Source organism: Pseudophryne corroboree, chromosome 10 (genome assembly GCF_028390025.1).
Source record: "Pseudophryne corroboree isolate aPseCor3 chromosome 10, aPseCor3.hap2, whole genome shotgun sequence".
NCBI classification, from domain to species: domain Eukaryota; kingdom Metazoa; phylum Chordata; class Amphibia; order Anura; family Myobatrachidae; genus Pseudophryne; species Pseudophryne corroboree.
In genome coordinates this window covers 15523261-15544339 of record NC_086453.1, presented here as the reverse complement: position 1 = coordinate 15544339, position 21079 = coordinate 15523261, and the positions used below count along the sequence as shown (strand labels likewise).

At 47.6% G+C, this 21079-nt stretch overlaps 1 protein-coding gene across 1 annotated transcript; it reads left to right on the top strand.

Annotated features, from left to right (window-relative positions):
- The first annotated feature begins 1274 nt into the window (after positions 1–1274).
- On the top strand, positions 1275–11933 carry LOC134966885 (phospholipase A2-like). Its single transcript, XM_063943922.1, has 4 exons — positions 1275–1926; positions 5688–5835; positions 10140–10246; positions 11256–11933. The coding sequence occupies exons 1-4, from the start codon at positions 1890–1892 to the stop codon at positions 11405–11407; spliced, it is 444 nt and encodes a 147-aa protein (XP_063799992.1). The 5' UTR covers positions 1275–1889; the 3' UTR covers positions 11408–11933.
- Positions 11934–21079: the final 9146 nt, after the last annotated feature.

Sequence of the window (21079 nt, the reverse complement as noted above, 5' to 3'; positions counted from 1 at the left end):
TTAGAGTTTGGCACCACCAGGGGGGAGGTCAGGTGTAGGCACTAGGGGGGGAGTGTTAGGGCTAGGCTGCGGGGAAGGGGGTGGGGGTGGGTTAGGTACCACAGGGGGGAGGTTAGGGTTAGGCTGCGGGTGGAGGGGGAGGGGTGGTTAGAGTTTGGCACCACCGGGGGGGGAGGTTAGGTGTAGGCACTAAGGGGGGAGGTTAGGGTTAGGCTGCGGGTGGAGGGGGAGGGGTGGTTAGAGTTTGGCACCACCGGGGGGGGGAGGTCAGGTGTAGGCACTAGGGGGGGAGTGTTAGGGGTAGGCTGCGGGGAAGGGGGTGGGGGTGGGTTAGGTACCACAGGGGGGAAGTTAGGGTTAGGCTGCGGGTGGTGGGGGAGGGGTGGTTAGAGTTTGGCACCACCGGGGGGGGGGGGGGGGGGGGGAGGTTAGGTGTAGGCACTAAGGGGGGAGGTTAGGGTTAGGCTGTGGGTGGAGGGAGAGGGGTGGTTAGAGTTTGGCACCACCGGGGTGGAGGTCAGGTGTAGGTACTAGGGGGGGAGTGTTAGGGGTAGGCTGCGGGGAAGGGGGTGGGGTTGGGTTAGGTACCACAGGGGAGAGGTTAGGGTTAGGCACTAAGGGGGAGGTTAGAATTAGGCTGCAGGAAGGGCGGGTTAGGGTTAGGGGGTAGGGGAGAAGGGGTAACATACTTACCACGCTCCTGTTGGGATTTCAAACATCGATATTCCAGCATCGGTTTTTGTGACCATCGCCATCCTGTCCATTATATCACATCAAAAATAGAATAATTTTGTCCTTGTTATTCTAATGAATCCATATTAATGACTTGGCCGTGCTATACCTTATCTGTAGTAACTCTTTACATGCCAGGACAGTGTTAACACCATGAGCGCTGGTCTGGTAACTAAGAAATAGCATAGAGTGTATCAGTGGGTACATTGGTGTAACGGAGCTTTTTGGGGTGATATCAAGGTGTGGCAGATAATAGGGGGTAAGGATGTGACAGAACTGTAATGGGGGCGATTCAGCAAATCTGTAACTTGGGTTGAAGGTCAAGGCAGGTGCAGAATTCTGTGTAACCCGTTACAGTCAGCACCCGCGTCAGGGCTGCAGGAGGGGCGTCCTTTTGTGACGTGAATGTTTGCAACTTTGGGGACGTCACGCAGCCACTGAAGCCCGCTCCCCACGCACGGTCCGGCCACACCTGCACCTGCGTTGGCCGGACCGCGCCCACAAAATGACCGCCGTGCTGCCCCCCCTCCCGCCTCAGACAGAGGCGATTGCTGGGCTACGACAGCCGTCGGCTGTCTGGCATGCGCCGGCGCACTGCGCAGTTCCGTCAAGGTCGGCCGCTGTGCGAAATAGCACAGCACCGATCAGCTCGGAATGACCCCCCTATTTGCGAAACAGACGCTTATCACAGAGATAAGAGAAATTGCGTATTGCCAGGGGTAACGTTGCTTTAGTTGTGGTATCAAAAAGATAACAAGTTACTTTTATGACCCTCGCCGCCCCATGCATCTGCCGTTTGAGGGCCTGATGCCAATGTGTGTGTAAATGGCGTCGCAGCTGGGATACAGTACTCAGCCTCTGTGGGAACGTTTGCAAATGTCGCAGCCGCCAGGATTTGTAGCGAGACGCACATGGCCCTCGGATAATTGTATATTTAATGAAAATCCAGCAAAATTTCACCTCAGACCATTACACAGAAGGAATTATTAGCTGTAACGAGTATCAGACGCAGTTATCTGAGGACGGTCTCTCCAGCCTCCCGGTGTAACGTAACGTCATACAGATCAGCAGCACCCACAGCGGAACGTAGCATTCTACAATAACAAAGATGTCTCCTGTTCTTGCAGGGTCCACCTGTCCCCTGCTACAGGTGGAACATGGCTCCCTCACTGATTCTCCTCCTCCTCTGCCCAGGTAAGCATCTCCTGTCCCCCGGACAGTGCTTCCAGTATCTGAGGCTGGTGAGACACAGGGAGCATGAGGCTGGTGAGACACAGGGAGCATGAGGCTGGTGAGACACAGGGGGCATGAGGCTGGTGAGACACAGGGGGCATGAGGCTGGGGAGACACAGGGGGCATGAGGCTGGGGAGACACAGGGGGCATGAGGCTGGGGAGACACAGGGGGCATGAGGCTGGTGAGACACAGGGGGCATGAGGCTGGTGAGACACAGGGGGCATGAGGCTCGGGAGACACAGGGAGCATAAGGCTGGGGAGACACAGGGGGCATGAGGCTGGGGAGACACAGGGGGAATGAGGCTGGTGAGACACAGGGGGCATGAGGCTGGGGAGACAAATGGGGCATGAGGCTGGGGAGACACAGGGGGCATGAGGCTGGGGAGACACAGGGGGCATGAGGCTGGGGAGACACAGGGGGCATGAGGCTGGTGAGACACAGGGTGCATGAGGCTGGTGAGACACAGGGGGCATGAGGCTGGGGAGACACAGGGGGCATGAGGCTGGTGAGACACAGGGGGCATGAGGCTGGTGAGACACAGGGGGCATGAGGCTGCGGAGACACAGGGGGCATGAGGCTGGAGAGACAAATGAGGCATGAGGCTGGGGAGACACAGGGGGCATGAGGCTGGGGTGACACAGGGGGCATGAGGCTGGGGAGACACAGGGGGCATGAGGCTGGGGAGACACAGGGGGCATGAGGCTGGTGAAACACAGGGGGCATGAGGCTGGGGAGACACAGGGGGCATGAGGCTGGGGAGACAAATGGGGCATGAGGCTGGGGAGACACAGGGGGCATGAGGCTGGGGAGACACAGGGGGCATGAGGCTGGTGAGACACAGGGGGCATGAGGCTGGGGAGACACCAGTGGTAGAGAAGCGGCATACTACATGGGCCAAGTGGTTCTTATCTGCATCAAATTCTATGTTTCTACATGGTGGAGTCACATTCTTATGACCACCTCCTACATGTAACGCCGGTAGCGCGTAGCCCATGAAGTGCGTCGCGTGTCGTGCGCTGGCTTGGTGGGTATATAAGGCGTGTGATAGGCCGTCTGCACACATATCACTCGTTGCTGTCATGGGTAAAAGGGGCGATTTATTTGACTTGCACAAAGGGATAAATATCGGCTTTCTGGCCAAGGGTGGCGGTATTTCTGACAGCGCAGTGTGTGACCTGTCCGTGTGCTGCTGCGGTGAAGGTGTATCATGACTGGAAAAATGGCGCCATTGCGAATAGCCGACGTGGAAACTGTGGAGCACCGCGCGCCAGTGATGTGAGAGGTGAATGTTGGCTAGGAAGGTGCGTGAGGGCCGACACGCTACAGTGGAGCAGCTCACCGACATAATGAGCCTGGGGGCTACCACACGTGTGACTAACATGACAGTTCAGCCCATCTAGCTGCTGTCCGTGCCGCACACGGTGGTTACTCCGGCTATTAACTGGCGGTCTTAATAATGTGACTCCACCATGTATATATATATATATATATATATATATATATATATTTATATATTAGGTGATTCATCGCGCCCTACGGGCGCTCTTCACTCTGTCGTGAGGGGCTTTGCCCCCTTTACCCTTGCACGCTCTTGTGGCGTGCAATATTTGTATTATATGGAGTATTACCTTCAATCATAATTGTGTGAGTGGTTAAATATTGAACGGACAAAGGGCGTGTAATGGTTAAGGGGTCGTAGCCCCTTGCAACGGCGTTAACAGCGCACGCAGGGCCTGGTGAATCATCTAGTAGGTGCTGTGGTTGTGGGAGTGGCGAGTGCTGAGGAGATGCGGATCGGGGAGGGGGGCCGGGGTGCCGCGGGTGGGGGAGGGGTGGTTGCGGGGGTTGTGCGGGTGGGAGAGGGGCTGGTTCGGTGGTGGGGGAGGGGCAGGTGCCGCGGGTGGGTGTCCGGAGATGGGGAGGGGCGGGTGCAGGGGTGCTGCAGGTGGGGGTCCGGAGCCACCGTGGGTGGTGGAGGAGCAGTTGCGGGGGTGCCGCGGGGGTGGGAGGGGCGGGTGCGGGGGTGATGCGGGTGGGGGAGGGGGTCCGGAGCCACCATGGGTGGTGGAGGGGGTGTGGGGGTGCCGCGGATGGGGCCCGGAGGTACTGTGAGTGGGGGAGGGGCAGGTAATGCTTCTCCTGCTTCTCCTCCTGTTGGCAGCTAAGCTGCTGTCCTCCCTTTGGCAGTGGCTCTCCCGGAGACTCGCACAGCAGCCAGTCACTATTGTTGTCACCAGTGTCCCAATGCGCCGCATTACAGGGAAGAAGATGCACTCAATAAACTACAGCTCCCAGCAGCCCTAAGGGCTGGAATGCTTTGGCGCTAAGGGCTGCTGGGAGCTGTAGTTTATTTAGTGCGTCTACTTCCCTGTAATGCGGCGCGTTGGGACACCGGCGGTAACAATAGTGACTGGCTGGCAGAACTGACTGACTGGCTGAATCAATGTAAAAGGTGAGAGTGCTGTGCAGTGTCAGTGATACTGCACACCCACTGCACTGCACAGCACTGTCACCTGTTACATTGATTCAGCGTCCAGACATTACCCTCCGCGATATCACCCACTCTATCCGTTACATTAGCCATCTCGGGGCTTCCAGGCCGGCAGCCCAGGTGCTGTGTTGCGGAGTCAGGGTCTCTGGGGATCTGGGCGCGGCTGTGGCTGGGAGGCACTTCTGTGACATCACAAGCAGAGGAGGCTCCGGGGCTCAGAGAGTATGCGGCGCAGGGAGTGCTATGAAAACCTTCCACTGCGCCGCTTTCATACACATCTATGCCGGTGGCCGCAGCAGCTTTTGTTCCACCTGCGGCGCGGCTAGGGAGTGGGGATTGTTGATGCCGGAGGGGGCAGGTGGACTGGCAGCAGGACATAGGGGGTCATTCCGACCTGATCGTAGCTGTGCTAAATTTACTTACACTGACATGTGGGGGGACGCCCAGCACAGGGTTAGTCCGTTCCACATGTCAGGCCGCCCCCCCTCCCCCCGCACAAGTACAAAAGCATCGCACGGCAGCCATGCTTTTCTACTTGAAGAGTAACTCCCAGCCAGCGCAGCTCCGGCGGCTGGCCAGGAGTTACTCGTCGCTGCCCGGGTCGCAGCGGCTGCGTGTGATGTCACACAGCCACTGCGGCCCGCCCACCTCACGGTCCGGCCACGCCTGTGTTGGCCGGAACGCGGCCACAAAACGGCGGGCAAACACCACCGTGCCGGCCCCTCCCGCCCAGCGACCGCCTCTGCCTGTCAATCAGGCAGAGGTGATCGCTATCGGCTGTCAGCCATGTGCCTGCGGCACCGGTAGTTCTGACTGCAGCGAGCGATCAGGTCAGAACCGATTTTTGACTCTCCAAGCTTTCATTGAAAGTATAGGAAAAGGGGCGTGACCACGCCACTGTACCCGTGGTCACGCACCCTTTTCGAATTTGGGCCTATTTTGGGGTGTGGGCCTAGAGCTGCAGCTCCATCAGTCCCATTGTTAATCCTGCTCTGGGTACACACAGCAGCCAAAGGGCAGAGCCTCCCATTGGATGTCACCTGTGTGGGAGGGCGTTTCTCGCCCAATCAGCTGTGGACTGGGTGTGATAGACCTGCTGCTAACCCAATGAGAGCTCCTAGCCACGCCCAGTGTTAGAGGACCAGGCACAGAGTCACAGGGCTATTATATAGGAGATTAGATAGACAAATAGATGTATCTGACATCTGACCCTTCTCTCCATATATAGCATTTGTGTGGGAAACATATGGTAACCTTATACAGTTCGGGAGAATGGTAAATTGTGTGACCGGGAGAAATGCGATCCTTTCATATTCATACTATGGATGCTACTGTGGACTTGGCGGCAGCGGCTGGCCGGTAGATGACACTGACTGGTGAGTACACAATGTTTGGATTTTGTGAAACCTACTCTTTAGATAATGTGGGTCAGAATTGTTGAAAGAGGAATGCGCTACTGTGCAGACTCCAGTCTTAAGGCCCATACACACTGGGCGATGTTGAGCTGAAAGCAGGTCACTTTTGGTGTGTTGAGCTGCTTTCAGCTCAAAGCCGCCCAGTGTGTATGGACAAGCGATGAGCGGTGAGCGCTGATGCGCGCTCCCGCTTCATCGCTGGCAGCCGCCGGTCATCTGCTGGTATTACCAGTAGATGAACGGCATGGTGAGCGGCTTTCCATAGCGTCCTGCTATGCAAAGCCGCTCACCCCCGCTGACATCGCTGGGCAGCGTGGGAAAAGCGCTCAGTGTGTATGCACCTTTACTGTTCTCAAGGGAGACATCATGCCCTGTCCCAAGATGGCCACCGAGATCTCTACTGAGTTTTGGCGGGAGCCATCTTAAAACTGTGCAGAGTGAAATGATGGGAGACAGAAGTCAACTACTTAGCTTCTACGAAAGACCTGGTTAGTACCTGCTATTAAGCTGTTCCAGTATCCCTGCCCGTTAGCAGCATACACTCACTACCTGGGGAGCTGCATGTATCCCCACTCCGCTACATCTCTGCTCCATCACTAGTGTGCATGTAACAGTGAGTACAGCTGTACCGGCTATCTGTCAATAAGCCAACACCCAGGGCCGCCATCATGGGGGTACAGGGGGCACATCTGTCCCGGGCCCGCCCTCACATGCCAGCAGCTCTGTATTAAAAATGTCCCTCCCAAAATGGCCACCGCCACAGAGGAGGCAGTTATTCAATATACTAGAGGGGCCCTCTAGCATATTTAATAACTGTCTCCTCTGAGGCAGTGGCCATTTTGGGTGTAGGAAGGTGGCAGATGGCAGACCCTCAGCAGCAGACCCACAGTGGCGGTGAAGGGGGGGAATTAACTGACAATGAGCAGAACCCCTGACAACGAGCAGGTACAGTACTTGCAAAATTATTGTGTGGCCATAATATGGCGACAAGGGCATTAATGTGGGGGCATAATATGGTGTTAGGGGCAGTACTGTGTGAGGCATAATATATATATATATATATATATATATATATATTAGTATATATTTATTTTGATTTAACTCTATATATATATATATATATATATATATTTATAACTTTTTTATTATAATTTTTTTGGGGGCGGGGCTATTTTGTCAGTGCCAGGCCCCACCGTTTCTTAATAACAGCACTGCCAGATTGTGTTGCCATGTTCAGTGCACAGTACAGTACCTGATTGTGTCGCCATGTTCAGTGCACAGTACAGTACCTCATTGTGTCACCATGTTAAGTGCACAGTACCCTCATCTGAATGTTCCATCTCCCTTGGAGCCCTCTAGCTGGTGGCACTGCATCCTGTTTATGCAGCAGTGGCGATAAGGGACAATGATCTAGAATATTAGAATTGGTGGGGCCACCAAAAGACCTTCACCCAGAGGTGAGCGATAGTGACAGAGACAGCATTATGTTAAAGCAGCTATCAGCCATTTTGTATAATGGCAGCCATTCTAGATGTATTTCAAGCTATTTTTATAGGTTTATAAGTAATGCTGACATTTATATGATATATGCATGAGATCCTTAGCCCTAGCAACCTGTATAAGAAATATGCACTCCAACATATTGATAATGGTCAAGGATCAGCTCAGATGCATATATGGGTTATTAATCCTACCTACCCCTTTAAGAATGTATTAAGTGAATTTTTGTACTTGCATAAATGAAACTTATTATATGATAAGAAGTCAGTAGCTTGTTAAAAATGATGACCTGATAGGGGAGAGACTCCCTACATGTATATGTAGCTTGTTAGGCTAAGGAATTCACACCTGCAGATTTATAGTTGCTAGATAGTATTTTTTGGCAAGATTCACAGATATTAGCAAGATGCCCAGAAAAGGACCTTCAAACATTTTGAAGGAAATAGAACAATTATAAATATAAAAACATCTTAATAACTGTTGTAAGCTTTGTATTTAATAACTAAAAGCATGTATAATGCTATATGATAAGTTTCAACCCAACAAGCTATGTTTTGGTATTGATTAGAATGTTCATTGCAATAATCAATGAACATAGCCAGCTAGTATTTGTAATTTCCTTAAATGAATTACATAGATATTTCTGTGAGAAACTATTTTGTTAAGAGCAATATGATTTCTCCAGCTGCAGTCACAAGGACATTTAGTTAACTCCCAGGCTAAGATAAAACTTCAATTGCATGATGAGAACATTAAAGTAGTATGTTTTGGAATGTCCAGGTGACAATGGAAAGAAGGCTTTCAAGATTAATGTCCAGATGGCGCTTAGAGAAAGGCCTTCTCATTAAATTAATGAGCAAACAGTGATAAGAATATATATACAGGAATGCTATAATTGGTTTTATTAAATCATTGTTTATCTTTGCACACGGTGTACTTTGATTGGCTAACACACTGCCATACCTTTATTCCTTTGTTCATTTGTGTATAAATAAAGGCTCCTAAAGCAACGGGTCCGATCAGAAATGACTTGCAGAGCTTCTACATATCTCCTGTGTGTTGTCTCATTATTTCTGGTCTCCAGCCGGCTGCTAAGTACAGAACCATTGACTGATATTCAAGGGTATTAAACAGACGACCGAAGGACATTGATATACGGAGTCTATCTCCAACAATAGCTTAGAGGAAAAACTTAATTTTAAGTGAAGTGCTTTAAAATAGAAGAAAGAATGAATCTACGGCACCAATTAATGACACATTTAAAAACAAATAAATACATTGGATAGATTTAGAATTAGTTTGCAAAGTTTCCAAAAGAAGGAAGAAAGAAATCCATATAGGTGCACACAAGTACCTTCTGAAATACAATTGTATATAACTTTTATTGTTTTTAGAAATTAAAACATTCCCATGTGTTACTTTAAAAACTGTTCAATTGCTCATGGCAAAATAAAAACAAAGAATTAGGGGGCAATTCAATTTGCGGCGGGGCCAACTCCACCACTAATTGCTGCCGCATCGGACTGAACGTCGAAAGGCACAAAATCAGGTCGCGCATGAGAATAAAAACTGCACTGGATCCGCAGTTTACATGGAAGCATTGGTTTTCCGCACGTGAATTTCCATTTTTTTCATCGCAGGTATAGGCTACTTTACTGAATAGCCTTTCCCTGCATCACGATTTTTGCTGCAATTAGCCGCGGGGTTATGAATACCCACCTTAAAGTGAAGATAAATAAAGATCGTAATTAAAAAGATTTTTCCACAGGACAAATAACTATTTTTATTTTTCTTCACTTCAAGTCTTTGGGGGTCATTCCAAGTTGATCGCACGCTGCAACTTTTTGCAGCCCGTGTGATCAGAGTCGCCGCCTATGGGGGAGTGTATTTCAGCTGTGCAAGTGTGCGATCGCTTGTGCAGGGGAGCTCTACAAAAACATTTTGTGCAGTTTCTGAGTAGCTCTGAACTTACTCAGCCGCTGCGATCACTTCAACCTGTCAGGTCCCGGAATTGACGTCAGACACCCGCCCTGCAAACGCCTGGATACGCCTGCGTTTTCCCTACCACTCCCAGAAAACGGTCAGTTGACACCCCGGAACGCCTTCCTGCTGTCAGTCACCTTGCGATCGCCGCTGCGATCGAAATCTTCATTAGAACATTCGCTGCCTGGCGTTCCCCATCGCTGGACAGCGAAGTGCCTGCGCATTGCGGCTGCAGTGTATGCGCATTACAGACCCGATTGCACGACGGCGAAAAACTGCAGCGTGCGATCGAGTTTGGAATGACCCCCTTTGTTTTTATTTCACTATGAGCAATTGAACAATATGAGAATGCTTAGTACATCTGCCCCTTAGTCACCATGCGTAATAAACTATATCCTCTTTAGCTCTATGGCGGCGATTGAATTGTTTTATTGGGCGCCAGAATTAATGGACTCCCTTCAGACCAATTCAATTATTGCTCCTATCGGGCGCCCATTACCAAAAGCACAGAGTTTAGCTGCGCAAAGTGGCGAAACCCAACTGAAATACCGCCCGCAAAGTGAAAAGTCATCTAGACGCCCAAACAGGACACTCTTTGCGCATTTCTGCTTGCCACCTCATGACCAACCAGCAGAACAATTCTATTGCCCCAGTGGCGGGCTCTCAAATATCAACTCGCCCCCTAAGTGTTTCAGGTTTATACATTCAAGACCTTTACATTAGTCTGTATTTTTATTTGCGGTTCTAATAGGAAACGTTTTACGTTCCGTGTGTCCCGCCAGGTGCTGCCACGCCCATGACTGCTGCTACAGACGTACCTCCACAATCCTCTGTGATCCCTTCATGGTGCATTATAAGTTCTCCTGCAGGAACGGGGACATTACATGCGGTAATACTCATCATTCAAGTCTTGGTAGGAGGAGAGCCTGTACCTAATGTGGCCCATACATCAGACCTACGTTCCTCCAACCATCCAACTGACCAGCCGTCCAACTTGTCTGTCCACCTAAAACGCTGCTCCACACACCTAACCAACATTTCCATCAGAGCAGCCATCTTCTCTCCAACTTGTGATGTCACAGAAGAGTGCGGACAGAGGGGCTTATTCAGGAGTGATCCCCTGCGCAGTTGAAGCGTGTGAGCAACGGCTGATTATCATTTGCTCCCACACACTACCAGGGTATCATTCCAGACAACTAGTTGGCTGGTTGGGACGATATATTCCTGATGTATGGCCAGCATAAGAGCTTACGATCAGCGTGCATAGATATTATATCAGTACAGACATGATGCGGGTTGCTAAAAGGTGGGACTTACCTGTAGACAATGAGAGGCTCCATATTGGGTCACAAGTTTACCAAAACATTTCCAAAACGGCAATAGGACCAGCACCCCCTGTCCACTACTTACCCCAGACATCGCTCACACATAACGATACAGAAACATTTATCACCACGACTGAGGGATTGGCAGTAAGCAGGTCCCCAAGTACCATAAACCCGTTCTCATGCAGTATTTGCCTTTGGCAGTGTGATCTATAAGCAGGGCCGGACTGGCCCACAGTGGGACAGGGTAAAACCCCGGTGGGCCCTACTGACGAGAGCCCACCCCTCCTCTAGGTATCAGGTTCCAGACAGTGGTAAATTATCTTGCATGGAATATATTTATTAAGGGGCCCAGACCACACACTCTAGTAGTTAGCCAAGCCTCTGTGTTGGCTGTCCACACCCCCTCTGGAGGCTCATAACACCATTCAGCATGGGCCCCTTCCACTGCATTCCCCGATGGGCCCTTCATCCCCAGTCCAATACTATCTATAAGCAATGCTTCCCCTCACACAACGTCCCACCTCCAAAGTAGTGGAAGATCTAAATGGCCTTGTCCTTTCTTTCCCGCAGGTAACAAGGACCTGGATGGATGCGCCAGGCGGACCTGTGAGTGTGACCGGCGGGCCGCCCTCTGTTTCCGGAAACACAACGACACGTATTCTGACAGTAATAACAACTACAACAAGATAACGCAGTGTTTGGGGAATGGACCACCCTGCTAATCCCCATAGGGTTCCGGTTCTAGATCACGTCTGCGTGTCCTGCTGATTAAATGGGATTATAAATAATGTTTGCAAACACCTGTAAAAAGAAATAATTAATGAAATGTTTACAGCACTTTTATGTGCTAGCGCAGAAGTCCGTTTGTGGGTTCCGTTCATTAGCCGGTGTTGCGTCCCGCACTGCGGCGGTGGTCAGAGGCTGACTCACTATCTTTCCCTGACACTGCCTACCTTGAAGCGGAGTCTTCAGTCTTTAGGTCTTTCTCCGCCCGGCTGGTTCCCGAACGCTGTCTTTCGGTTCTCACACCCGTCGGCGCAGGCTGAGTGACGTGTTCGGATACCGGACTCTCCTGCTGTCGCTTTCCAACGCGTATCGGACCCGAGGGTCCTTAGTCCTGGATAGCGTCTATGTGCTCAATTTCTTCTTTTATGCTGAGTCTTTATTGGTTAATTGGCTAAATTAAAATCAATTAAAATGTATTTTGAACGTTACTATCTTCTTTGTTAGTTTAAATTCTGTTATTTACCGGTGTTTGCATTAGATATTACTGTGTCTAAAAGGTTTAATAATTTTTAAAGAATAAAATTATATAATAAATTAGTAGGAATGAATTGAAGTCAAAATCTATATTAAGCCCTGTGGGTTCTAACGTTTTCAGAAATATTTCCTCCTCTCCAGTTGGGGATAATTTTTTGTATTCCCATAAATTGGAGGTCAGAAGGGTTTTTGTTGTGGGTATCAGAAAAATGTTTGTATACGCTGTGCGTCTGTAGACCTATTTTAATATTGGTAATATGTTCTGCAATGCGGATTTTCATCTCTCTTTTTGTTTGTCCTACATATTGCAGGCCGCACGGGCACATGGGGACATTCACAAATTCACAAATATTGTGTGTGTGTGTGTGTGTGTGTGTGTGTGTGTGTGTGTGTGTGTGTATTAGAGATGAGCGGGTTCGGATGTAACGCCAGAATTAACGCCGGTTCGGTTTTATCTGGATGTTTCTTATTGGCTATCCAAAACACGTGACATCCGTGAGCCAATAAGATGCCATTTTGAGAACCGAGTAAATCCGAATAAAACCGAACCCGCTCATCTCTAGTATATATATATATATATATATATATATATATATAAGAAAAGTTTTTCCACATGCTTCAGAAGCAGCATCTCACACGTTAGTAGTATTGTAGAAACCAGAGGGCGCTATGAGTTCGAATGATTGTCCACAAAGAAGTTCCTTACAGAATTTGAAAAAATAAATGTTCAAGTGTATTCCAAAAGGACTTGATTGAGACCCCAACCTGGGACTGTTGTTAGATGAAATCATAAACCACCAATTGGATTATATTCAACCGAGCATTTGAATTCGCATCAGAGTAAACACCCAAAACACAGCACCAAAAACATCTGAAGTTTATTCATGACATTCAATACAATAGTACCTAAAAAGTTTGATCTTACATCATAAAAAGGTGTTTTATAGGAGACCAACGCTACATAGGAACAGATGTCAGAGAATGCCACCAACCACCCTAGGGTGTGAGCTCAGTGGTGGGTGATCTTAATGTAGGCGGTGGGTCCAATCACCTAATACCCTACGCGTTTCGTCCTTTACACAGGACTTCTTCAGGGGTAAAATCTTTAGAGAAATGGGTGTCATTAGATTTTGAATTATTATTCTACTGAAGGTAATTTCAGGTACATACCAAAATATGGAAAGAAAGGTAGATGACTACAGACTCCACCAACCAAACACTGTCCTTAGGTCTGTAAATGAGGCAGAGGGGATTTTTTTTTATTCTGTCTGCTTAAGGTGGAGAAAATAGAGGATGCTTATAATACATACCCAAATACGAAGAGAAAAAGTGGATGACTACGGACTCCATTGGCCAAAAAAATATCTTAAGGTGAATCCTTCATAATTCAATGGGACATAATATTCGTAGTCTACGTAGACAGGACCTAAATAATGGATATCAACAGAATAATCACTAAAGGGGACCACTGGCCAACCGTATCCCATATATATATATATATATATATATTGTCAAAGTCGAAAAATATTGTAATGCATACACCATGTACTAACCCCACACACATGCCCGCTGCGCATGCACTTGTTCTGCCGTGCGTGCACATATCCGCAATTTGCGTATGATCGCTCCCGCATTCCTGCGCGTGGTATGGGTATTTACGGCGGAGTTTGTGAGCGCATAGAGGGTTATTAGAACATTACATATTTAACCCAAATAGTGCACATTTTAGATATAGCTCCCTTGCACCACATCAGCGAGTATCAACAGTTTAAATGATTCCAGGACTAAGGGATTCACCTTTGCATGATAGGAAGGGACAGACTAAGGTTATAGGGTGATGTCTAGTATCCAGCTGTAGGGTATTTTAAGGGTAACATTCCGGTGTTGGTTAGAGGAAGATCGCATGTTCCAGTGTATAGTTATGTGCAGAAGTAGAATATAGATATAAACTGTATTTACTGTATATTATGTATGCGGCAGGAATCCAGAGGATACCACCCCCAAGAGCAGTTGAGAAAGACATCGCCCACCTTTTCAAATCAACCTATGACCTCTCCTGTAATGTAAAGATGCATCTCTGTGTCCAATGGACAATGAGATTACAGTAACCATTGTATTGTGTATGGAAGTTGTGTATAAAAAGCCTGTTGTTGCCTGGCCGGTCAGAAGACTCTGAACGCTATCATCCTGATGAGCGGAGGACTGGTCCAGGTTGCGCAAGCGATTATTCTCACGTATGTACATTTTCTGTAGCCATTATTCTGTTGTAGATTTCTCTTGTTAGCCTGTAGTGTATAATTTGTACTGTTATCCCTTTTGAAATAATCCACTGTGGCCTTAGAACCCTGTGGTTAACTACATATCGGTGTTGTGTCCTCATTTCCCTGCTAGGGTTTAAAGCATATTTAACTGTATAAGGTTTAAGAGTATATTGATAAGGTGTACGCACTGCGGGTACTTTATACCGTCAGCGCTACTTAAGGTTTAAGGTATAACATCATTGCAGTACTTTGCTGCATAAAGGTTTAAAGTATAATCACATCATTACATTGTATTACTAATAAGGTTTAAAGGTTATCAATTGAGTGTGCGCGCGCTGTGTGTACTTTGTACCCCCAGCGCGGCATTGGTACGCTAAGACCATACAACTTACGGGACTCTGTACGCAAATAGCGTGCAAAGTGCGTAGCGTGTATATTCAGTCTAGCGGCCGTAGCGGCTCCAAGGTAAAAGTGTATTTAGAGGTATAGCTTTATGGTTTAAGATAATATCGACATTATCAATATATATATATATATATATATATATATATATACACAGGTTGAGTATCCCTTATCCAAAATTCTAAAACCCACATTTTTGGGTCCCCTACTGAGATAATGACACATATCTATATATATTATATTATATATCTATATAATATATCTATATGTACACATAATATTCATATTGATGCTGTGCAGGTCAGTGTGTTCCTGTGTGTATTTGGTTATATGAATGTGGACGTCACAAAGGTAAGATTGAGATTTGAAAACTAAACATTTTTCCTTCTTTGTGCTGTTGCAGTCTGATCCAGAGTCGCACGCAACCCGCACGCAACCTACACACGATGCCAGTGTTCATGTATGTGAGTGAATTATTTGCAATTGATACATGTGCAAAAAACTTTATAACCCCCTACAGCGCCTGCGTTACCCTGAGTGAACACACAGAGGCGCTGTTGATGATTGAGATGCATGTTATCGGAAATGTGGCGGATAAGTGACAGGCGTTCCCAGGCGGTGACTGGGAGGTGGCTAGTAGTGCACGCAAGCATGGGCAGCTCAGTGGGTGTGGTCGGCCCCCGGAGAGATTAGGGTTAGGCTGCGGGAGGGGGGAGGTTAGTTAGGCTGCGAGGAGAGGGGGCGAGTTAGGTATAGGGTACGGGGAGGGTTCAGTTAAATTTAGGCTGCCGGGATACTAAGTGCCGGCATATCGTACTGATTCCGTGCGCAGTTTCATATTATACGAGATGACATAAGATTCCCACCAGCCCCTGAATCAGTGACCTGGTCTGTTAGTAGCCGGTAGATCAGCCTGTGTGGAGAGTTGGGCCAGCTGTTCGCTGGGATGGGCTCTTATCGGACCCCGTCTCCCGGCAAGAGACTGACATATGGGGAATTAACATTTTCACATTGCGGATTTGGGTGAAAATGATTTATCACATTCGCATAAAAAATGTGGATTGTGATAAATCCGTCGCTCTGTGTGTAACCCTGATCATGGTTAGGGGGGGTGATAAAGCAATGGGAATGAGTGTGGCTGCCAGCTATAGCACTTAGGTAAACGACACCCACCAGAGGTTGGGTATGAAATGTCGGCTGTCGGGAGATGCCGTCAGTACCGACAAGGGGTGGTATTAAATAGTGTAACCCTCCCCCTACCCCTGCCTTTTAGGTGCCTAACCTAACCTCCCATTCCCCTCCCCTTAACCCTAAGTCCCCCAGGGGTTGCCTAAACCTAACCCCCCATCCCCGGCGTAGTACTTACCTGCTTTGTGGTGTCGACCATCGGCATCCCGGCGGTTGAGATTCCGGCGCCGTGTCCTGTCGCCTGGTGTCGGCATTCCGTCGTGTTTCAGGATTGTGGCGCAGATATCCCCGGGATCCCGACCGTGGGGATTGTAACGGCATCCCCCCACCAGTGCAGCGCCCAGTACAGCGGGCATCCATCATCAACTCATCTCTAGCACTCCCCCATCTCCTGGGATTATTGTGGATTCTCATGAAATGTCTTGTGCTTTGTTCCTGTATTTGCTTTCTCTGTGTGTAATCAGCCACTATTTACCTTTCTCTATTGTGTACCTTGCTAGTGACAGGTCAGGCAGCGTTATTACACACCAGCTTATAATGGCTCTATTGTTACAATTCTGTGAACAGATTTTCTACTGCGTTGCGCTCTGAATTTGTAACGTTACTGCGCGTTCAGCTCTGGGCTCGGCTATTTACACCTGGTCTGATTTACACATCATATTCCACATGAGGGATTTCCCTTTGACGCCTGGTGATACATTCAGGAGCTGGGTGATTGGCACCAGTCCGCCGACTCCGCCTAGTGATAATTTGGGTATGCGGCCAGAATGTCTCCGGAGGGAAATACAGACACAAAGAGGTAGATTTTCTTAGGTGGGAGTTTTTTTTAGAACTGGTGACGTTACTCATAGCAACCAATCAGATTTTACTTAACATTTATCTAGCTGCAAGATAACAGACAGAATCTGATTGGTTGCTATAGGCAACATCACCAGTTCTAAAAAAAAGCTCCCACCTTAGTAAATTTACCTCAATGTCTGCAGCAGAAGCTCAACACTGATGATGTGGACATGTTAAAATGTCATTAATGATATTCTCAGGGACCCAGAATTGGACACCTGGCTTCCTGACCCGGCAATATATATAGCGACAGGGGCGGAGCCGGCATTGGGAGCGGTGCCGCCTCACCCTATGTAGTGAACGGGTCCCGGGTCCACTGATAACGCTGCCACTGACCCGGTATTCAACCTGAGAATAACACTGCTTTATTCCCGGGTTGAGTCACAGGCGACCCGGAAATTTGCCAGGGGGCCCTTTCAAACCGCACAGTGATCCGTGTCGACCCAGCAATATGCCGCGTCGATACCGGGTTATTTGTGCGGTGTGAAAGGGGTATTGGTGAGTTCTCTTTTTGCGAGTGTGGGTGGATGGAGAGGGGGAGACGCGGATCCGGATTTACCTATTTCCTGCCATCATAACTCATCCTTTCTGTGACGTTGATTTGCACAATGGTATTCTGTTACTTATATCATATATCAGAGACTTATGTTTCATGTGTAATGCTGAGATTCTATTGTATGTTCTCTTTATGTATCTGTCAGGCTTCAATACAGCAAAAACTTGCTTGCAAAAAAAAACTAAAAAACAATGTCATATTTGGCAAATGCTGATATTTCTATTGAGGTTACAGTTTGTGTTGAGGTTAGTGTTAGGATTAGCATTGAGGTTAGAGTTAGTGTCAACATTGGGGTTAATGTTAGGATTAGCATTAGGGTTAGTGTTAGGATTAGCATTGGGGTTAGTGTTAGGATTAGCATTGAGGTTAGAGCTAGTGTCAGCATTGAGGTTAGTGTTAGGATTAGCACTGGGGTTAGTGTTAGGATTAGCATTGAGGTTAGAGTTAGTGTCAGCATTGAGGTTAGTGTTAGGATTAGCATTGGGGTTAGTGTTAGGATTAGCATTGAGGTTAGAGTTAGTGTCAGCATTGAGGTTTGTGTTAGGATTAGCACTGGGGTTAGTGTTAGGATTAGCATTGGTGTTAGTGTTAGTGTCAGCATTGAGGTTAGTGTTAGGAATTAGCATTGAGGTTAGTGTTAGGATTAACATTGAAATTAGAGTTAGTGTCAGCATTAGGGTTAGTGTTAGTATTAGCATTGAGGTTAGAGTTAGTGTCAGCATTGGGGTTAGAGTTAGGGTTAGCATTGGGGTTAGAGTTAGGATTAGCATTGAGGTTAGAGTTAGTGTCAGCATTAGGGTTAGTGCTAGGATTAGCATTGGGGTGAGTGTTAGGATTAGCATTAAAGTTAGAGTAAGTGTCAGCATTGGGGTTAGTGTTAGGATTAGCATTGGGGTTAGTGTTAGGATTAGCATTGAGGTTAGTGTTAGGATTAGCATTGGGGTTAGTGTTAGGATTAGCATTGAGGTTAGTGTTAGGATTAGCATTGGGGTTAGTGTTAGGATTAGCATTGAGATTAGTGTTAGGATTAGCATTGAGGTTAAGGAGGGTACACACATAGCGATTTTTTTATTCTAAGCAATCTGACTAGATTGTTTAGAAATGAAGCACACATCGCTTCGTGTGTATGCCCCAGAGCGATAGCGATGTGCGGCCCCGCGCGTAGCTATCGCTGACTCTAGATTGTCCTGCATGCAGGCACAATATAGTCAGATTGCTCACTTTACCCGCTGGGTGAAGTGAGCGTCCCCCACCCCTCGCTCAGCACACATCGCGCTGGGCTGAGCGGGGGGAGAGATGTGTGCTGAGCGTTCTGTGATAGATCTCTCAGCACACATCTCCCCGTGTGTACCCCCTTTCAGCTTTAGTATTAGCATTGGGGTTAGTATTAGCGTTGGGGTTAGTGTTAGGATCAGCATTGAGGTTAGAGTTAATGTTAGCATTGTGGTTAGTGTTAGTGTATTAGCATTGAGGATACAGTTTGTGTTGGAGTGTTAGCGTTAGGATTAACATTCAGGTTAGAGTTAGTGTTAGTGTTGGGGTTAGTGTTAGCATTACGGTTATTGCTAGGGTTAGAGTTAGTGTTAGAGTTGGGATTAGTGTTAGCATTAGGGTTAGTCTCAGTGTTGGGGTTAGTGTTAGCATCAGGGTTAATGTTAGAGTTAGTGTTAGCATAAGGGTTACAGTTAGTGTTAACATTGGGGTTAGTGTTAGTATTAGGGTTAGAGTTAGTGTTAGCATTGGGGTTAGAGTTAGTATTAGCATTGGAATTAGTGTTAGCGTTGGAGTTAGTGTTAGCATTGGGGTTAGTGGCCCTCATTCCGAGTTGTTCGCTCGCTAGCTGCTTTTAGCAGCATTGCACACGCTAAGCCGCCGCCTACTGGGAGTGTATCTTAGCATAGCAGAATTGCGAACGAAAGATTAGCAGAATTGCGAATAGAAATTTCTTAGCAGTTTCTGAGTAGCTCGAGACTTACTCCTACACTGCGATCAGTTCAGTCAGTTTCATTCCTGGTTTGACGTCACAAACACACCCAGCGTTCGCCCAGACACTCCCCCGTTTCTTCAGACACTCCCGCATTTTCCCCAGAAACGACAGCGTTTTTCCGCACACTCCCATAAAACGGCCAGTTTTCGCCCAGAAACACCCACTTCCTGTCAATCACACTACGATCACAAGAACGATGAAAAAACTTTGTTAGGCCGTGAGTAAAATTACAAACTTTTGTGCTAATTTACTTGGCGCAGGCGCACTGCGAACATTGCGCATGCGCAGTTTGTGACTAATCGCTCCGTTGCGAAAAAATCTAACGAGCGAACAACTCGGAATGACCCCCAGTGTTAGCATTAGGGTTAGAGTTACTGTTAGCGTTTGAGTTAGCGTTGGAGTTAGTGTTAGCAATAGGGTTAGAGTTAGTGTTAGCATTGGGGCTAGAGTTAGTATTAGCATTGGAGTTAGTGTTAGCGTTGGAGTTAGTGTTAGCATTAGGGTTAGAGTTAGTGTTAGCATTGGGGCTAGAGTTAGTATTAGCATTGGAGTTAGTGTTAGCGTTGGAGTTAGTGTTAGCATTAGGGTTAGAGTTAGTGTTAGCATTGGGGCTAGAGTTAGTATTAGCATTGGAGTTAGTGTTAGCGTTGGAGTTAGTGTTAGCATTGGGGTTAGTGTTAGCATTAGGGTTAGAGTTACTGTTAGCGTTTGAGTCTGTGTTAGCAATAGGGTTAGAGTTAGTGTTAGCATTGGGGCTAGAGTTAGTATTAGCATTGGAGTTAGTGTTAGCGTTGGAGTTAGTGTTAGCATTAGGGTTAGAGTTAGCATTGGGGCTAGAGTTAGTATTAGCATTGGAGTTAGTGTTAGCGTTGGAGTTAGTGCTAGCATTGGGGTTAGTGTTAGCATTAGGGTTAGAGTTACTGTTAGCGTTTGAGTCTGTGTTAGCAATAGGGTTAGAGTTAGTGTTAGCATTGGGGCTAGAGTTAGTATTAGCATTGGAGTTAGTGTTAGCGTTGGAGTTAGTGTTAGCATTAGGGTTAGAGTTAGTGTAAGCATTGGGGTTAGAGTTAGTATTAGCATTGGAGTTAGTGTTAGCATTGGGGGTTAGTGTTAGCATTAGTGTTAGCGTTTGAGTTAGTGTTAATGTTGGAGTTAGTGTTAGCAATAGGGTTAGAGTTAGTGTTAGCATTAGAATTAGCATTGAGGTTAGGGATAGAATAAGACTAAAAGTACAATGGGGGTCCTTCAGACCTGATCGCTCGCTAGCAATTATTTGCAGCGCTGCGATCAGATAGTCACCGCCTATGGGGGAGTGTATTTTCGCTTTGCAAGTGTGCGATCGCCTGTGCAGCCGGGCGGTACAAAAAAGTTTTGTGCAGTTTCTGAGTAGCTCAGAACTTACTCAGCTACTGCGATCACTTCAGCCTGTCCGCTCCCGGAATTGACGTCAGACACCCGCCCTGCAAACGCTTGGACACGCCTGCGTTTTTCCAGACACACCCAGAAAATGGTCAGTTGACACCCACAAACGCCCTCTTCCTGTCAATCTCCTTGCGATCGGCTGTGCGAATGGATTCTTCGTTAAATCACTCAGCAACGATCCGCTTTGTACCCGTACGACGCGCCTGCGCATTGCGGTGCTTACGCAATTCTGACCTGATCGCAGCGAAAAAAACTAGCATGTGATCAGGTCTGAATGACCCCCATTGTCAACAGTTCAACAATGTCAACATTGTATCAGTGCGACATGGCTCATATAGACATTAGGAACATGTCATCCTGTTCAATGTCAACTTTACAACCATGTCGGCATAATGAGTGTCATCATTGTGAACTTCGACAGAATCTACCACACCCATAAATCACATGTAAGACAGGCGTGGTCTTCTGCATGACTCTG

What these genes read in the sequence shown, in the direction of transcription:
- LOC134966885 (XM_063943922.1), top strand. Translation starts at nt 1,890, where the DNA reads ATGGCTCCCTCACTGATTCTCCTCCTCCTCTGCCCAG. An exon ending in CCGGTAGATGACACTGACTG is followed by an intron (nt 5,836 to 10,139) that starts GTGAGTACACAA and finishes GTGTCCCGCCAG; the next exon opens with GTGCTGCCACGCCCATGACT. An exon ending in GAACGGGGACATTACATGCG is followed by an intron (nt 10,247 to 11,255) that starts GTAATACTCATC and finishes TCTTTCCCGCAG; the next exon opens with GTAACAAGGACCTGGATGGA.